Consider the following 19332-nt stretch of genomic DNA (forward strand, 5'->3'; position numbering starts at 1 on the left):
GGGTGCATTAGGATTCCTGGGTTCCAGTCCCATGTCTGATAGCCTGGGGTCGGAGGGACTGAGAACCAGGACTCCTGGGTTCTTTGGCTAGCTGTGACAACGCAGTGCGGTCTAGTGGTTAGAGCCGGGGAGAGGGGCGCCCTAGGAGGGGGCCATGCGCGGGGGGGGCCGGGCCGGGCCGGGCGCCCTCCCCCCCCAGCGGAAAGGCCGGGCTGGGGCCGGAGGAGGGGACCCAGGGACGCCGACGAGCTCGGGGCTGTGTCTCTTTAAGAGGCCCCGGCCCGGCAGCCGCAGGAAGCAGTTCGGGGTTTCCGCAGACACGCCCGGCCGGAGCGGAGGCGGGGAGCCGCGTGTGCAGCCCGGCCCAGCCCGGTGTGCGCCTCCCCCGGCCGCCGGCCCGGCCCGTCTCGTCTCGTCTCGTCTCCCCGGGGCGCAGGGCCTGGGCGGCCCCGCGAAGGCTCCGGGCAGAGGCAAGCGAGCGCCCCCGGGTTCTGCCGGCGGCTCCGGGCGCTGCCGACCCCGGCTCCAGCCTCCGCTCCCCGGGGCGCCCCTCGCCTGGGAAGCAGCAAGAAATACGGGGGGGGGGGGACTTCAGTGTAACTCTGAGCGCGGGGGGGGCACATTCCACGGCCACAGGGGCCCGTCCCCGAGCAGAGCAGCTGTGTGAGCAGCACCTCCAGTCGGGATTTAAACACGGCCGGCCATGGGGAATCCTCCTCCAAATCCTGCCGCTGCTCATTAAACCCATTAAATTCCCAGGCTGCATGTCAGCTTCCAGCCAGTGTGAGGCCAGCTTGACCAGCCCAGTAGGAAAGGTTGATTTGTTCGCAAGTAGATAATTACCCACTGCCAGCAAGTCCCCCCCACCCCCAACCTTCCCTGTGCTAGGCTCAGTAGACGGGTTTCTCTGACTATCGCTGTAAGGCAGGTTTTCTAACCCTTTCATCATTCTCTTGGCTCTTCTCCGACCCCTCTTCAGTGTACCAACGGCCTTCCGGAATCAATCGCGGGCACCGGAGCAGGACACGGGGTTCCCACCCGTGCCAAATACGAAGGTAACATCGCCTTGCCTGCCTGCGATTCCCGTCTATGCACCCTGGGATCACGTTCGCTCCTATGCCCGCCATGTCCCAGCGGGAGCTTGTGTTCAGCTGGTCATCCACCACAAGCCCAGATGGTTTTCAGAGTCCCTGCTTCCCAGGATAGCCTCCCTCCTTAGACTGGCTGTCGATCTGATGCGGAAGGGCCCAGAGCCTGCGGTGATGGGCATCAGGCTAAAACTCAAGTCTAAGCTCCTGGGGACTTTCTCAGAATGACTGCGCTGGGAGCTGGTATTTTCCAGTTGTGCTCTGAGCCTGAAGGGCGATTTTGGGGGGGATTATTAGCAACCCATACAATCCTGCATATCATTCCTGACGCCCTCCCCCTCCCCCCCCCAGCCAAGGCGCAGCTGGCGGGCGGGCTGCGGCTGCGTTGTACGTAGTGCTCCTTGTCTTCAGGAGTCTCTGCGACTGATTCTGGGGAGTTGCACTCATTTCAGGACCGGTGTTTTGTGACGTTAATCTTTCTGCAGCCCCCAGAGCCGCACAGAGAGCTGATGTCCTTTTCACTCTGAACTCCGCAACGCTGCTCCGGCCCCATTGCCCCTCGCCCCTCCGGCCCAGTCTGCACCTGGCTGCTTTGGCACCAAACCTTGTCAGTGGAGCGTGCTGTAGGGCTGCCCTGGCTGGACAGGAGCGGTATTTTCAGCAGCGAAATGCCTGCGGCACCCTTGATCTGCAGTGAGACCCTGAGCAGGTGAGGTTTCCTTCCTGCCTCCCAAGGAATCCACTCCCCTGAGTTTTTCCATGCTGTCCTGTGGCGGAGGAGTCACAGTGGGGAAGGGGCGAGGGAAGGAAAATCCCACCAGCCTTTGGGAAAATGAGTTCTCAGGTGAGCTAGTTTCCACATATCTACCTGACCGCCCTGGGTCCGAGCACTTGTGGGTCGTGGCTTGGTTGTTGATGCCAGCAGCGGGCTGGGCACTCCCCACATGGGGCGGAAGCCCCGAGGACCTCGAGGTCTGCACAGATGGTGCTGGATAAGGTTCATGCTGTTGCCACCTGGCGGCTCTCTACTGGCCTGAGCGAAACAAACTTGATGGCTCTGTCTAGTTCCTACTTGGTGAACTCTCCTGGAGCCGCTTGTTATCGGTGCTGGCAGAGAGGGGTGACCCCTGAACTCCCCTCTCCGCCCTTGCAGGGGTTGCTAAGGGCCAGTGTTGTGGGGAAAAGGGGTGAGGGCAGCTTGTTCTGCTGGCAGCATTGCACCTGCTCTGTGGGACGTCAGGCTCCAGTTCCCAGACAGGTTTGTTCTCCCTGGTCTTGTCGGCCCAGCCCCCATCGTTACAGACGGTCTCCTGAGAAGCCTGGCCTTGTGTCTCTGGATACTAGGGCTCTGATGCCGTGGGCGTGGGGGGCGGTGCTGGGCATCAGAGCCCAGCCCCCAAGCATCACCGCGGGTGACTCTGCTTTTTGCCTCTAGAGTGAGCTCCGTGCTCAACCGGGATGCGAAGCAGTTTGGGAAGAAGCACATGTTCGACACGAGCGAGGAGACCTGCTGGAACTCAGACCAGGTGGGCGGGACGGACGAGCCCCTTTGCTCGCTCCATTAGGGCAATGATCACAGTGATGCCTGGCTTCCACCTGGGGCACCTCCACCCCCCTGGAGGAAATGCCCTGGCTGAGGATCAGGGAATCAGGTGTGGGCTATTGCTGAGCATGCTTGCCTCCTGGGGCACTGCAGCTGTGCCATCGCTGCCTGACACACTCTGCAATGCAGCGTGTGACAGGAGCTGGGCACGACCCGGCTACACAGCACTGGTCCTGTCTTACCTCGGGTGGGGCGGTGGATGCACTTTAAACAATGCTCGCTCCTGCCTTTACGGGCCCAGGGTCCCTGCACGATCTGTCCCTGCTGGGGGTAGCTGGCGGAGTGTAACGCAGGCTCCTGTTTTTCGTTTCTGGCCATAGGGCTCCTCCCAGTGGGTGATGCTGGAATTCCCACAGACTGTCAAGGTGTCCCAGCTCCAGATTCAGTTCCAGGGCGGATTTGCGAGCCAGCTGTGTACACTGGAAGGTAAAGAGCCTCCACAGCTGGGGAGCAACGTGCGGCATTGTGGGCCGTTCCTTCCGGTCTGCTCCAGGGTCACTCATCTTTCCGGAACTGGAGTTACGGGATAACAGCAGACTGGGGCTCAGATCATGTTCTGCTGATGCTGCCGACATGCCAGATGAACCGAGACAAGAACTAATCCAGGGAAAGATCTGTGGCCGATGCAATGTCATTATTTTCCGTTATTAAGAAGAGCCCTTGCAGTTCTCCAGTGCCTTTTATGGGAAAGCATCTAGCCAGAGAGCCTGCGACACTGGATTGTAAATCCGCATCACGCCGTGTTAACTTCTGCAGCTCTGAATCTGTGGCATTGTGCAGTGTGCGGCAGTATATCCAGATGCAGAGGACTGCACTGAACTAGATATTACAGTATCCATTGTATTTAATTCAGCATAAATCTGTTTGAATGTCTTGCCCCAGACGTTTTATTCCGGTGCTGGGGTGTGAGAGAGCTTTGGTCCAGTTTGAATTCGCAGCACCTAGACTGAATCCCATTTTATAAAGAGGGAAGCTGAAGCCCAGAGAGAGGAAGTGACTTGTCTAGGGCTGTGTAAGTAGCTGCACAGATAGCACTGTAGAGATTGAAGTGCCAGAACTGGAAATGAAACCCAGTTCTCACCCGGACGCCCAGTCCTGTATTAAAGCTAAGGGGCAGGATTTTTCAAAAGTGCCAAGACAGGTGGGCCCCCAGTTCCTAGCCTAGCCCCGCTGATGATGGCAATCTAACCGTGCAACCCCCGGTGCAGACATTTCCATCCTCTCCTCTTGCTTCTTAGGTTGCAGAAAAGGTGAAGAACTTGTGAAAATATCAGACTTCTACCCTGAAGACATCAATGCCCTGCAGATATCCTTTCGCTCTCCGTGGGGGCTAGGTTAGAATGGCTCTTCCCTAGAGCAGTGTTTCTCTACAACTGGTCCGTGGACCGGCACCGGGCCCTGAGATCTCCCTGATACAGCATAGGAAGCTAGTCCCTGGTATCAAAAAGGTTGAGAAACATTGCCCTAGAGTACACGGCCAGAAGGCACTCCTGTGATCATCTGGCCTGACCTCCTGCATAGGACAGGCCACAAGGTTTCCTTCCATTAATGCCACTTTGAACTAGAGCAGAAAAACTAAACGATCTTGCGGTTAAAACTGCCGGCGCTGGAAAATCCACCACCGCCCTAGGGAAGTCGTTTCAGTGGCGCACAACGCCAGCTGGGCAGGATCCGTCTAACACGGGAATATCGAAAGGCAAGGGGCGTTAAATCTGTTTTGTGCAGCTGGTAGACGGAATCTTTCCACCCTGCGCCGTGTGCGGGAGGGCGCCGAGGAAGCTGGGGGTTGTGAGGTTATAGCAAGTGCCCCAGCTCGCTGCCTGCATCGATTGGGTTGTGCTGCGTGAGTGATTCTCTTGCTGTGTTGGAAGTTGTGCAGGCGACTGTGTCATGTACCCCCCGCTCTCGTTTCTTCCTTTACTGCTCTGTCCACAGCTTCCAGACAGAAGAAACAACGCTGGATAAACTGAAAATCACCTTTGAGAACAGCACGGACTTCTTTGGGAGAATCATCGTGTATCGCCTCAGCGTCCTCGGGGAAAAGCTCTAACCTGGGACAGAAATCACACCACCGCAGCCCATCACAGGAGTAGTTTGTTCCTCTGGGTGTTTGATCACAGGACACTCCACCTTCCCAGCCCCCCGAGGTGAACTGGCAGGAGGTGACCTATTCGCCTTGGCAGACAGCACCTCTCACGAGGGAGGGGAGATGCTTGATGTGTCTAAAACTGAAATGTAACCACTTGGAAATAACCCAGGAAACACTCAGACAGAAAACAGCCCTAGGCATTAGCGGAGCAAGGCTGGGCTCCTGGACCTCTCCCCACCCAGTCCCTTGCTGTTTCATTCCAGGGAGCAGACCCTGGTGCTTGTGGGCTGCCCGCGCAGCGCAGACCGGCGTGCGACAATCCATGTGCTGTAACCTAGTGGCCAGTCTGTGGCCTGTTGTCACGTGGCGAAGCCCATGTTCAATGGCTGAATAAATGCTTCCCACCTCCCCGGCCACGCTGGGTTTGGGGCAAGAAAACGGTTCTGTAGAGAGTAAATGAATCACATGCTTCGTTTGGAAACGGTCTCCTCCTCCCCCCCCAGCTCAGGCCCAATCTGCCCATCCAGTGGGGTCACAGATGTGGCGGCTCCAGGCTTCGTTCAGAAAGCGCTGTTGAAGAGCTTCTTCCCGGTTCCTGCTTTCAGGGCTGCAGCGGATGTAGCTTGGTGCGTTGTAAGGAGCGAGAATTCCACTCTGCCCTTTCCCACAGGGTCGGAACTGAGCCGCTCTGGCAAACCAACCAGCTGATTTAAATTGCCTTCGGCCTCATCTGCTGCAGCCCCGAAATACCTGGGCAAGGGTGGCAGGTGCCTGGTGACAGCTGGCATCATGCACTCAAGGGCTTTGAGACAATGGAGGTTTCGTGCTGCTACAGGAAACAGAACCATGAAATATCTTGTGGCTCCTTCCTACAAGATAGGACTAATAGCCCCTCTCCTGGCTCGTCTTAAGCCAGTGTTACTATGCCTCCAACACAGAGCGGTGATGGAGAATGGGGCTGGCTGGCTGGCTGCCTTCCTCTCTGCAGGGGGCAACGTAAGAATAGCAGTAAATTTATCAAACAGAGGGAATGTGACCAGTTGTCCAGACAGCAATTTGCGAAGTATCATTAAAACCTCCAATCAGTCAATTCACCCAGGCGCTCACATGTTGGTGACAGTGTATGCGCTCGTGGGGGGAACAATCCCAATGAGCCAAACCATCAAGGCTGTGTGCCCAAAGCCATAGAGTCGGCACTGGGGCAGGGTACTAGCTACTGAATGCTTGCAGTATCATCTGCTTGCCGGGTCTCGGCAGTTCACTAAAGAAGCCAAGCAATTATCAGTGTAAGTAGCAGAAGATTCACCCTTTGCTATAAATGCAGCATGGAGTTAGGTTAGAAATTAGCTCTAATGGAATCGGGACTGCAGATTGCTGGCCTGGCCTCTGGAGTGGGGGCTGGTCCCAGTACCAGAATCAGACCCCAAAAAAACAAAAAAGTCCCTCTAGGCCAGCTCCCTTTTCCAGATAGCACAACAGCCACTATCCTTTTTTCTCTCTGAAATGGGTCGTTTCTGTTGTTTGTTTTTTAAATAAGACGATAATCCAATTTCTCTAAATACGCTCTCCCTCAAGCATGATTATGTTAACTTCAGCATTTGGAGGAAAGGAGATAAAATAAACAACCAGCACCCTGGATACTACTTGGGTGTCTGGCTGTTTTAGTTGCGCTGTTATTAATTAAACACTGTACTCCCTCAGTTAAGCAAGGCAATCTATTATTGATGCACCAGAAGCTAGCCCGTCTAACACCAGTTAGATTTCTGTGGGTCCAAAGCTAATGGTTTTGCACAGAAATCAGCTGGTTTCTTTCTATGCTCACTGAAGTCCCAGCTTCCATGATATCTGGCAGAGGGGACTGTTGCACATATGCTTTAACCAGTTCAGGGCTACCTCGTGCAACTTCAAGGGCACTTTAAAGAGTCTCCTGCCCCTCCTATGACCCATGGGGTGCAGATGATGCCTGGGAGAAGGCAGAGGGAGGCTTCCCCACAGCAGTGGCGACATAGAGAAAACTCAGGTGCTCAGCGTGGGCCATGGGGGCTTTAACGTTGGTGGCTGGATGTTCTTGACGAGCAGGCAGTGCCATGGGCTGAGATGGGAGAACGGGCTGGATGGAAGTGGTGAGGGTGGCAGTGGGGCCTGGTGGCAGAGCTGTGTGCAGAGGCAGCTCTGAGGGATGTGCACTGAAAACTGAAGAGGGGAGGAACCTCTGCCCCCAGCCCGGAAAGGGTGAAACTCAGGGTAGATACAAGCTGCTGGTGTCTCCCCTCCACGGACACAGCCACTGCCAGGCAGGAGCATGTGTCCAGCCCAGTTGCTGGGTGCGAGTGTATTTCTCACCACGCACCCTGCTGCTGGGAAGCCCCTAGACCAACGAGGCTGCGAATGGGCCTCGGACCCCAGAACGGCGCCTGTCCTGGCTGCACTGGGAACAAGGCTAAACGCAGCAGGCAGTTGTTTTCACAGCCTTGGAGGGGTATGAATAGCAAGGGGAGGGTGGGGGGAGCTCTGTCCGGTGAGAGCTGCTAACAGCGTTCACCCAGGGGAGGCGGGTAGGTGTGACTTCCCCCTAATGCACACGCCTCCACCGGGACTCTCTGCGACCTGAACTCTTCCTAAGCCGCTGCAACAAGCATGGTCAATGGTAGCAGCTTAGGGCAGGGGAGAAGAGGGTTGCCCCAGGCAGGCAGACTTTCCATCCCCAAACGCCCTCCCTGTCAAAGGCAGCGGGGTTCATCCCCTCCTCCCCTATTTGGAGAACAGGCAGCATCCCGCAGATCATGTCTCTAAGCAAGCCCGACTTCCATATGCAGCCCGCACCCCCCGGCTCCCGCATTCATACGGCCAGGCAGGGCGTCCGCAGGGTTCACGTCCAATATTTAATAGACACACAGGATCCTGAGGGGCAGAGGGAGGCGGCTTGCAGTCTCGTTCCCAGCTGAAATGCAGCTACCCGGACAATTGTGTCTCGCTGGGTGTGGGATGCTTCTCTTTTGCCACCTGGCTGGAGACTCCGTAACGTAGCTCCTCCTTCTTCAGGGGCTTCTCCCAGCCTGGCTTCTAAGCCTCCCTCCACCCCAGCTCTTCCATGGAAGCACAGCTCTGCTGCAGTAGCTCCAGGTCTTTGAAAAAGAGCACAGCTGGCAACCTGGTTCGCATCTCCTGAGCGCTGACAGAGAGATCAAAGTCCCGGTTCTTCCAGGCACAGCGCATGAGCCACCCTCACTCCAGTTCCTTGTTCTGAAACAGCTTGAGGATGTGGTTTTCAATCACCTGTTGAACTAATGCACAAAAAGAGAAGAGACACCAGTAATGTTTCCCACAGGCATAGGTGAAGTGTGGCCAGCCTAGGTACACTGCAACCACATGGCAGCAACAGCTGGGGTTTCTCGGTCATTGTCTTGCTGCCAGTATCCCCTGGGACGTTGGAAATTTACCGTTGTTTCTATTTGGCTCACCACGTACAGCACCCAAACCCTCCCTGCCTTGGACTGTGGGTGCAGCAGGCTGTCAGCGCTGCCACTGTCTCTAGTTTCTATAGATAATCTGATTTTCTAGGACAAATTCTGCAAGCAGCGCCGGGGGAAGAGCCTCTGTCAGTGCAGATTAGCGAATGCCATGGGCAGAACTGGGTGGTGAGGAACCATTTTGGTCTTCTCAAAAAAGGGAGCGGGGCAGGGTTCAGTTCCAAACCCCTGTTCTAGACAGCCCAGAGGGAAGAAAACTTGCCTTTCTTGTGTCCCAGCGCCACGGCCAGATCCATGGGGGTGTAGCCGGAGTCTGCTTCCGTTGTCAGATCAGCACCACGAGCTGAAAGCAGGAAGGAGCCTGTGCTCAGGGGTGGATTCCTCTGCTGAGTGGCGCTGAAGGGTGGACCTGGGTGGTTTGATCTTCCCCAGATGGGGCGAGGTGACCACTCCGAGGGCAACCAAGCATTTGCAATGACCCTTCCTCTGAGTCCGCATGCCAGTGCTGGCGAGTGAGACCTAGCTTTACTTATCTTGGCCATTGTGGACAGAGACCCACGCCAAGGCGCAAGCACTGGAAATCTGCAGCAGTTCTGGGTCCCGGGAGCCCTGGGTTTGGCCCAGCTGTTACCTGCTACTATTTTTCCAGGGATGAAAAATCACTGGCTGATACCCAAATAATTCCACGCCTCTCCCCACACCAGCCACCCCCAGGGCAGCACTTCCAGGCATGATTAGCAGCAAAGAGTCACTTAAAAACCAGCACATGCAAGTCCGTCTTGTTACCTAATAACGCCTCGACACACTTCACGTGGTTGCCACGCACAGCATACAGCAAAGGGGTGCCTCCGTTCTGCAGAGACAGGAGACGGCAGCCATGAGAGAGCAGCCTGAATTCCACGCGGCGGCCAAACGCTCAGACACCAGCTGAACTCAAGGAAGTTTCCCAAGGTGTTTTGTGGTAGCTTAATGGAGTCAGCAGCTGCTGAGCTGGCCACACAGCTCCCTCCACCAGCCCCCTTCTCTAGCGCACTGAGCAAGTCAGCAATGAGGGAAGAGCTTTGTAAACGAAGGACTCAGTCCTGCTGCTCTGTCTTCAGGTTGCGCTGGGAGCTCTGTCTGAGTGGGTGAGATGTCAGAGACTTCTTAGGCCTGCCCTTGGGCCACATCTCCGGGTTGTGTCTCTATGGGCTGGCGGGAGCTTTGGTTCTGATTTTTCAAGGCTCTGCAGGGATTTTTATTCTCTGGAGCTTTAGTTTTGTTTTTGTAAAAGTCATTTGATTTCTAAATGCATTCGCTTGTAGTTTGTGAACCACCCCGAGAAGGAGCAAGTCCTGGTCTTAAGAGGCCACTTTAGTCTCCCAGGACAGTCTCTTTATGTCTGTAAAATCTATCTCCAGCAGGCAAATGATTTTGGCTGGCTCCTGCAGTGGGCATTTGCACTGCCGGTCCTGTGTGGAATCTTAACCAGAGCCAGACCCACGGGCTTGCTGAGGACCAGTGAATTTCTCCCCAGCCCGGCATCTGTATTTCTTTTTAAAATTCATTTCTTTAACCCCCATCAGCAGCAGGACTTTTTCTGAAGCCAACATTTAGCAGCAGCCAAAGCCCCGGCTGGCTGTGACAGGACGTGATCCTGGCAATAAGCCGCAGTGCACTTACCCAGTCATAGATATTGATATCTACGTCTCTTTCCAGGAGCATTATCACTATGTCCGTGTATCCTCCGGTGCTGGCCAGGGACAAAGCGCTCTCCCGCTCCTTTGCCAGTATGTGGGGATCAGCACCCTGGGGACAGGACAAGGATTAAGCCAACAGTGCAGAAGAAAGCAGGTCACACACAAGTGCACGGGGCTGATCAATGTTCTGTCTGCTCCTCGTTCCTGCCGGGACATGCCACTTAGCCTGTTTAAAATGGAGGCCTTGGGAAGATCTCAGCATGCTCCCCCGCACACCCATGCTTATCCGTTCGCCTGTGTGGCTCCATGTCACCGGTGTGTTGTCTGAACGCTGAGCCCAGACGGAAAGGTCTGGGCATTGCTTCCTAACACTGCGGATTCTTTTCTACCCTGCTTCAAGAAATTAGAGATTGGAAAAGATCCGTGCAGCTACCTCGACCTTCGCCCTCAGCTCGGGTCCCTACAGTCCGGGTCATTCATAGATTCATAAATTCCAAGGCCCGAAGGGACCTTTGTGATCATCTAGGCTGACCTGCCGGATAGCATGGGCCATAGACCCTCCCCCAACTAATTCCGAGAGCAGATCTTTTAGGAAAAAATCCACTCTTGATTTACAAATGGTCTGGGACGAAGAATCCACCATGACCCTTAGTAAGTTGTTCCAATGGTGAATTACCCTCCCTGTCAAAAATATACACCTTATTCCCAGTCTGAATTTGTCTAGCTTCAATCTCTAGCCATTGGGTCATGTTAGGCTTTTCTCTGCTAGACTGAAGAGCCTGTGATTAAGTATTTGTCCCCAGATAGGTGCTTAGACAGTAATCAAGTCACTCCTTAACGTTCTCTTGGTTAAGATAAATAGATTGTGGGCTTGTGGAGCCTATCATTAGAAGGCAGGTTTTCTAATCCTTTAATCATCCTTGTGACTCTTTTCTGGACCCTCTCCAATTTATCAGCAAACTTTTGGGGTAGCAGTTTCTCCCGGGATTAAACACCCCAGGCAGCAAGGAATTTTGCTTTATCCAAAAGCTAAAAATAAATCATCCCCAGCTTCAGAAGAATAACTGACAAATTTCTAAAGGCCCCAGTCGCACGATGGTGCAGCCTGAGGACAATGCAGCACCGAGTTCATTAAACGTAACAGTATTTGGGCAAAAATATTGGTGGATTATGCAGCCCAGCGATAAGCCTGATCTCAAATTACCACTATGCAGATCTTTAATTACAAACAGCTCATGCGAGTCACAAGATAAGGTTCTTCATGCTCCCAACTTAGCCCACAGACTGCTTGATCAGAACTGTCTGATAACAGATGTTAGGAAAACAATTTTGCAAGGTTAATGGATCTGTTTTGTTCCACTGGAAAAAAAAAAAAAAATCAGCTGATAAAGCCATCAGTCAAAAACACCCTTCTGTGAAGACCTGAAATGGAGATAGCATCGCCGGCTAGATGGAAATCCCAATTGCTCTAGGGTCTGGCAGAGGCTTTTCGGGGACAACGATCTTGCTGTCAGATCGATTCCGTAACTAGCACAATGGTAAGAGGCCATGGGGGAAAGAGAGACGGGGGCTCAACGTGTAGGAGCAAGTTTGGTGACCAGCGTTCAGTCTGACAGAGGTGGCACCTTCACCCCAGAGGGTCCGGGGGGAAAGCAGGGAAAAGCTCCTTGCTTGTTCCATTGAAACCTGGCTGGCTAAGCAGAGCCATTGCCAGATGCCAGGCGAGGGGCAACTACACTCTATGGGAGTGGTCAGCACAGCGCCTTTGATTTTGGTTGTGGTGAGAGAAATCCAGAGGGGCATCCTAGCCCAATCCCTGGCCAGTACAAACACCCCCACCGGCGCTGGGCTCTTACCCAATCTAGCAGATGACGGACGGTTTCAATCTCCCCGAAGGCAGAGGCCCAGATCAGAGGAGTGAAGCCTCTCTCGTCGGGCTTGTTCACCAAGTTCTCCCCTGAACCGACAAGAACAAAGAGCCGTGTAGATGCAGACCATCCACCATTTGCTCCCAGGCTTACAAGAGCTTGGCCTTCAGAGTGCTTTGCATTCATAAGAATATTCCCCTCCACCCCTGGACGGGGGCCAGTAGCATTAGCTGCATTTTGCACATTGGGAAACTGAGGCACGGAGTGGCGTGGTGACTTGCCCAAGGTCACTGAGCAAGAGAAGAGGTCAGAGAAGTTCCCAGCTACCAGTCCTGTGCTCAGGCCACATGCCTCCTGCCCCCCACTTCCCTCAGGGGAGCATTTGTACGCTTAAAAAGATTCCCCACTCCCAAAGAGAGGCATTTCACAACTGGATCGCGTACTGCTCTGTACGTTGCTCTCCCAGACCTGGCAACTGGCTCAGAGCACGGCTCAAGGAAGGAAGGGAACCACAGGGCTCCAGGAGGGATATAGGGGAAGGAAAAAATATTGAGAAGCAAGAAGATAATGGAGGGAAAATACAAAATTTAATTTAAAGAAGAATTGGTGCTACCAAATATGGGGGTGCTGCCTGGTCCCTGGGGAGGAAGGGGTTAGTCTCAGCTCAGTTAATCACAGCCTCCCCTTAGCCTTGCCCAGAGGCTGCTTGTGAGACAGAGATGGGCCCCTGTCAGTGCGGAGAAGAATACTGCCACGCTGGTGCTTCAACCAGAGGAGTCTGGGCTTGGTCTCTAGTAAGAACTAGCCTCCCCGGAGGAAAACCTTTTGTGATTGCAGCTGCGGTTTGCTCCGGCTGAATACAAGGTATCGGTGCAATAAACGCCAGGTGAGGGCTTGAGCTGTGGAGGGGCCCTGACCATGCAGCCCCCACCGTGGCCTCCTTTGGAGATCTGAGCGTGGGCCATGTCTTCAGTCTATGGCACAGAGCCAAAAGTCACAAATCAGGTCGCCCCCACGTCTAGCGTAGGCGAGGGCGGCAGAAATGCTACCCTGTGTTGAGGCGCTTCACTGCTCCAAGAGAGGCCTCTCAAAGCAAAGGGGGAGAAAAAGCCAGGTGCGTGCTTAGGACTCCGGGTAGCCATTAAAGTTCAACATCAAAAACTTAAATTGTCCCTAAAAACCAGGATAAAACAGGGGAGGGAAACAGAGAGAGAGAGAGAGAGAGAGAGAACTGAAGCTGGAGACATGCACCTTTTCGAAGATGCTCTTTCAGCTGAGTGAGTTCACCCTGAGCAGCCAGTTGGTGGATGGACAAAGCTAGTGTTGGAAAGGAAACAAAAGGTTAGGACTGCGTTTGCCCCTGCCTGGCTAGTGTTTGCAGTCTGGAGATAGGCTAGATGCTCACGTGTGGGAAGTTAAGCAAGTGGCACAGCCTAGGCAAGATCAGGGCTGCCCTGACCAGGCAGTTGCATTCTGGCTTCGCATTTGGTGCTCTGGCTGGAGTGGGAGGTAGAGTCAACTGAGCCAAAGTGGGTGAATTAGGCGTTCCGGGGTCTGCTCGTGGGATTAGCTCACTAATCCTGCTCAGAAAGCTTGCTTGGGATAATGCAAGAAAGATGATCAGGCTAAAGATCACACCTTTAAAAAAAAACCCTCTCCATCAATAGTTCTACTCCGGGACATCCAAACAAAACTACTTGGGAGATCCCATTATAGGCCTCAGACTGCAGATGTTTATGCCTGTGTAATTTCTAGATGAACAGTCCCACGGAGTCATTGCAACTATTCCTGCATGTTACACACGTGTTCAAATGGCTGCAGCACTGAGGCCTGGCTCTTTACCAGCAGAGCTGCTGCTTTGCGTCAGTCAGCTTGCACAATTAGCCACAAACGGACTATCATTAGCTAGCTTTGCTTTCAGACTCCCCCGCGCTAGCACTACCCAGAAACGTTTGGGTTGCAAAAACCTGTAGGGATGGTCACATCTAACCAAACGCAGTCAGCGACTTTTGTTTGTTTGTCAGTTTCATGCAACCATTAATCTGGGTTTGCCATTTAGGTTTTATAAACATTTTATTTTAAAAAAATCTCTCTGTTAAACCTAATCTTTAACTCGCTGAGTGTCCCATTAGTAAGAGGGAAGTACAAACACAGTAAGATATCAGATCCTATCTTGTTTGAAAGGTTTACAACGAAGGTCACAATTACTGGAGAGCTATAAAAACATGGGGAAATGACACCGTGTTTTCCCCTACCATCTTACCAGGCCAGTGGTTTTAAAACCACCATGCTGCTTATTAACTAGTGCAGGAGAGGAGTGCCTACATATAATTAAAACAAACTGAATGCAGTAAAAATACTCTGGGAACGATTTAACAGTAAGAGAGAAATACAAGGACAATGTTACGGTGGATGTCCTGATCAGCGCCACATTGTGGAAACACAAAAGGTCTGTCTACACAGTAAAGAAAAACCCGTGACTGGCCTGGGCTCGGGCTGTGGGGTTGTTTCATTGCTGGGTAGACTTCCAGGCTGGAGTCGGGGCTCTGGGACCCTCCCACTTCACAGGTCCTAGAGCCGGGCTCCAGACATCTACATGGCAATGAAACAGCCCCGCAGCTCGAGTCGGCTGGTCTGATGATGTCTAGGAGCTGTGTGGACATACCCCCAAAGACCCCCTGGGTGGTGTCCCATGTGACTTGCAGGAGCAGATGTAGGAAAAGTGACATCTCCTGGCGTCTCAGCTTCAAATGCTGCTCTTCCCTCTGCCCTGGCTGAAAAACTCAACGCTCCACCCACGGGGTTGGGACACAGCCTAGTACACAAGCGTCTTTCACGTGGGAAACGCCCCTCTGAGTTTGGGATCTTGAAGCCCTGCCATACTCACTGTCCAGGGTTGCTGGGAGGGCAGAGACCTCGTTGCCTCTCTGTCTGTTCGTCAGCGTCATCGAGTGCTTCAAGGCAGTACCTGTTTTGTTGCAAGAGAGAGTTGAACTGGTTACTTGTTGCAGAGCAGATGCTGGACTAGTTCCACCTGGGGCTGAGAGCATCTAAATCTAGCGAATAAAATTTTAGGATTGTCGCTCTGAAGCCTAGACTGGCCGAGTCAGTGTGAAGGGATGGAAGCAGCTCCAAACGTGGTTTTTTGTTCAGAGAATCACCAGGGTCACTCAATCATTAATGGGATTCTCAGCTTGTTACCAACCCAAATTTTTAAGTTCTCAGCCATTCTGACTTTGCAGATCACACCCATGGGGCAGCGCGGGCTTTCACCACAGTAAACGCGTATCTACGTCAAAGCAAGAGTCCTAGGCCATTGTGATATCAGACATAACCATTTTGGGAGGCAGTACCCCAGAGATGTGACCTCAGCCAGCTGCTCCAGGCTGAGTTTCCACCTAGCCTGAGCCAGAGAGATGGATGCAGCTGTTGGGGGGAGAAGGGAAGCATGAGGAGTCCCAGGGGGAAGACTGGGGCTAAGATATGGAGACTGGAATGCAGGGTGGGGTGAAGAGGGGACTGAGAAAGGGTCAGGATGGACGGGTCGGAGGCAGAAGGGTGTGTGCCCGCTAGAGCACGTTCCCCTCTAGAACGTGGAATGGAAGCCACGTTCCCCAACTCTCAGCATCCCTTTGCTGTTAGCAAACAACTGGGAAACCCAGCGTAGGACCCTGCCTCATTCGCTGCCCCTGCTGGAGGTGCTCGGAAGACGAATCAGTTGTGCAGAGAAGGAGGCTGTTGTCTGTAAGGCCCCATCTCATTTGTTGCAGAAGCTGGAAGGTGTGCAGCAAATGTGTCAGGGGATGGCCGGAAGGGCACAGACGGTCTCATGGTGAATGTGGCCCTGGAGAACTGGATTCTGACCCTGCTTCTGCCACAGAGTTCCTGTGGGATGCTGGGCAAGTCACTTACACCAGACTTTTCACAGGTGGCCACTAATTGTGTATGCCCCATGTCCGGGGGGCCCACCCTGACACCCTGGGGTCTGAGGTACAGAAGAGCTGACCGCTCACAGTTGCAACGGAAGTCAATGGACATTGCACTCTGAACATCTGAAATGTTATTTAATGCTGAGTACTCTGAAAAATCAGGCTCTAGCCATTTCAAATGGGGCACCCATAATTATAAAGAAAAGCCCATGAGGAAATTATCGTTCTGTGTTCAGAGCAGGGTTAGAATAGCATGCAGCCTGCGGCCACACACTGAACAACAGGGAGAAAATAAATATTGATTAGCTGCTCATTCACTTAGCACCAGCCATCCTGAGCATTGAACGAGGCAGGGTTTCGGCGTTAAAAATAGCATGTGATCACATAGTTAAAGACTGTGTGATAATGCAAACGAACGAGGCGGGTGAAGGAAAATTGCACAGACAACCTTAATTCTGGCATTTCCTAACTTTGGAAAGCCTGACTTTGCAACCGGAATGTTTACTTACCATATTTTAATGCAATTTCCTACAGTCTTTAAAAAAAGGAAAAATTGGAGAAAAAAAAATAACACCCCTAAAAATCCGTCATGTGGAACCACATTGAACCTTCACACATCTGGATCATCAGCAGGATTAGGATCTTTGGATTCATGGCACAGTCTTCTACTATGTGAACTAACGGAATAACTGGCAGCAGTAGAAAGCTATTATCTTCTATGTGGACCTGCCACCAGAGGAGGACATGACACACATGTTGTTAGTGGGATTCACAGTTATTTGCTAAACACCAAAGAAATGCTAAGACTCTGGGATCCTGGATCACAGCCTTTCCCGGGAGTGTTTCACAGCAGATGCCGTGCCTCTGAGTTTGTAATCTTCACGCCCTGCAATACTCACCATCAAGGGTAGCTGGGAGGGCAGAGACCTCACTGCCTCTCTGTCTGTCTGCCAGGATGGTCGAGTGCTTCAGGAAAGCACCTGCTTTGTTTAAAACAAAAACAAAAACAAAGTTAAAAAGGGGTTAGGAACTCAAGAGGGGAGTTTTCTTGTTGAAGAGCAGAATCTGGGCTAGAGGCAGGCTAGTCCAGCGGAGGAAGTCTCCCAAAGGACTGATAATATATAAAATAATGCCCAGCACACATCTTCCAGGCGCTACACAATGTTTGCTAACTAACCCCTAGGAAATAACCCCGAGGGTTTTCCTCTGCTGGGTTTATCTCCCACTCATGGTGCACAGTGACCACCAGCTTCTGGATCCATTCCTTCCAGCTATTCACCACCCCGCCACTCCCAGGCAACTAACCAGTTTGCACAGCCAGGCCTTGGTCAAGATCTGCATTGGTATCATCCTGCGTGCATGGATACAAATGCAGAAGCACAGTTGCTGAACTATTCTCATCCCCACCAGCAGTCTCATCCAGATCTCCTTGTGGGATGTCTTCCATCATTCAGCTTTATGATCCTTCAGGCGCTTACCAGCGCTTCTGCTGCTTACAGAGCCTTCCTCAGAGTGGGTGGTGACTGGTTTTTCTCCTTCCTTGGATACAGCTGCTGTTACACAAGGAAATATTAAGGACTGGAAGTAACAGACAAAATATCTATTACAGAGGTGGATGTGGACCTATGTATACACACTTCTATCAGTGAATGGGCTTCCAAAGAACTTGACCAGTGGGAAACTCCATGTGTAACTAATAACTTATTAAATAAAGCAGGAGCACTGCTGGAGATTGCAGGGTATATGCTGCAATTATGATTAAAAGTGGATCTGTTCTGCAGAACCTGTCTGTGGGCATAATCTGGAGCCAACTCAAAGCAACAGGAGTTCTGGCGCTGGTTTAAATGGGATTAGGATTGGGATATATCAGAGATTTGTGTCTGCACACCCATTGGTGCACTTCTCCACGCCAATCGCTTGCTCTCCAGCCTTGAATCTTGAGCAAGTCAGTGTAGATCAGAAACTCAGAAGCCCTCTTATGCCAATTACTCCCTAGGTGTATTTGTAGCTGTGTGGCTCCCAGAATCTTAGAGAGACACGGTGGGTGAGGTCATCTCTTCTATTATATTATAGTTGGTTCAAAAAAAATATGATCTCACCCAACTTGGCTCTCTAGTTACTATCAAGAACACTTATATGGCTCCTATTACTATAATTTCTGAGCACCTCACTATCTTTAAATGCATTTTTCTTATCCCCCTGGTGCTGGAGGAACATGCAATTAATCCCATTGTGCAGATGGGAAAATTGAGGCACAGAGAAGCTAAGGGACTTGTCCAAGGTCATGCAGGAAGTCTTTGACAAAGCTGGGAATTGAACGTGGGTCTTCTAAGTCCTAGCACCCATACCAGTGGACCATCTTTCCTCTCTACTTACACCCCCTCAGAGTCCCTTATAAGAGCAGATAATTTACAAGCTCTTAGTTGACCCTCCAAGGCAGATTTTAAACTATCCAGAAGGCAGCATATGTTTTATCTTTTTAAAAACTGTCCCCGTTCAAATGAGATCTCAAAACACTTAAATAACATTAACTGAGCCTCCAAAATGCCTTGCGCCACAGAGGGACCTGAATATTGTTATCTTTCATCTCCAGCTGTGCACACAGAGACACAGTGGGGTTAGCTGGCTTGCCCGGCATGGCATGGCATGCCCAACCAGTCAGAACCAGGGTCCTGACTCCCAGGATTTCCAGCTCCAGCCGTCAGGTGCACGTCCGCCTGCTGCTCTGAAGATTTTGTTACTTTGCCCAGGCCACTGAAGAAATGTTTGCACGGAACTGCAAAGGGAAGGAAAAACCTTCCAACGGCAAACGTTGAGTTTAATGGCCCATCACTAGCGAAGCCTGGACGCCAGTATCATCCCTGGTCCTAGCCCTCCACTGGGCCAGCCCCAGCTGCCCAAGTCCGGCCTGCAGAGAGTACCAGTCAGCTGGCCCCGGCCCAGATCGGCTCAGTGCCTCTCTTGGGGGCTGGGGCCATGTTCCACGTGGAGTTGCTGCCCCCCACCCCTTGCAGAGCCTGGCCACGGCCAACCCAGCTGATGGGACCGTCCCCTCTGGCAGGTGGGCAGCTGCTGGCACGTCCCACTCCACGGGGGCAAAGCAGGGCCCAGAGGGGCTGAGCCCAGCATGGGGCATCACCCCACCCCTCCAAGCCACAGTGTGGCGAGCGGCCCCCACTTCTCTTTGCATCCCGTCCCATCACCCCAGCACGCGCCCCTTCTGCACCTTCTACCCGCGGCTCGGCCAGCGCAGCTCCCCGGGCCCCCCCCCAGTCGCGCCCCTTCCACCCTCACTCCGAACTGAAAGTAACTTTGTTGTCCCACAATGCACCTGACCTGAGCCCCCGCCACAACCGCGGGTGCAGAGCCCGAGCGCGCCTGGCCCTTTAAGAGTCCCGGGGGGGCGGCCCGGGGGGGAGCAGCTCTGAGCGGGGCGCTGGCATTGCACAGCGGCCCGGGGAGGAGGAGGAGGAGGAGGAAGGCGGCTCTGCATCTGCTTCTGCACCGGCTTGGAGGGGAGCCGCTATCAGCTGACACGGGCTGGGAAGGGCTTTGCGCAGAACCTGGTTTTAAAGGGACAGCCGCGTGCACTTGGCATGCGACCCA

At 53.0% G+C, this 19332-nt stretch overlaps 2 protein-coding genes across 6 annotated transcripts; one reads left to right on the plus strand and one right to left on the minus strand.

Annotated features, from left to right (window-relative positions):
• Positions 1-422: 422 nt before the first annotated feature.
• Positions 423-7034, plus strand: NR2C2AP (nuclear receptor 2C2 associated protein). 2 transcript variants are annotated; one of them, XM_067560408.1, is made up of 6 exons: positions 423-470; positions 1583-1797; positions 2524-2614; positions 3012-3117; positions 3930-3997; positions 4625-7034. In XM_067560408.1, exons 2-6 carry the CDS (start codon positions 1757-1759, stop codon positions 4739-4741), a joined length of 423 nt encoding a protein of 140 aa, XP_067416509.1. In that variant the 5' UTR covers positions 423-470; positions 1583-1756; the 3' UTR covers positions 4742-7034. The 2 variants fall into 2 exon arrangements, with proteins under 2 accessions (XP_067416509.1, XP_067416502.1); XM_067560401.1 differs by lacking the exon at positions 423-470 and having other exon boundaries at positions 1578-1797.
• Positions 6973-19132, minus strand: RFXANK (regulatory factor X associated ankyrin containing protein). Of its 4 annotated transcripts, none has more exons than XM_067560388.1 (10): positions 19063-19132; positions 17134-17276; positions 16626-16706; positions 14685-14765; positions 13049-13114; positions 11786-11886; positions 9913-10038; positions 9037-9103; positions 8513-8593; positions 6973-8064 (listed from the first exon to the last, which is right to left on the minus strand). In XM_067560388.1, exons 2-10 carry the CDS (start codon positions 17174-17176, stop codon positions 8006-8008), a joined length of 705 nt encoding a protein of 234 aa, XP_067416489.1. In that variant the 5' UTR covers positions 17177-17276; positions 19063-19132; the 3' UTR covers positions 6973-8005. The 4 variants fall into 4 exon arrangements, with proteins under 4 accessions (XP_067416489.1, XP_067416479.1, XP_067416471.1 ...); XM_067560378.1 differs by having other exon boundaries at positions 16626-16709; XM_067560370.1 differs by having other exon boundaries at positions 17032-17276.
• Between the last annotated feature and the right edge of the window lie 200 nt (positions 19133-19332).

The sequence above is a fragment of the Emydura macquarii genome, unplaced genomic scaffold (genome assembly GCF_026122565.2).
Source record: "Emydura macquarii macquarii isolate MOO-44397 ecotype Brisbane River unplaced genomic scaffold, CSIRO-AGI_Emac_v2 contig_306, whole genome shotgun sequence".
NCBI lineage: Eukaryota > Metazoa > Chordata > Testudines > Chelidae > Emydura > Emydura macquarii.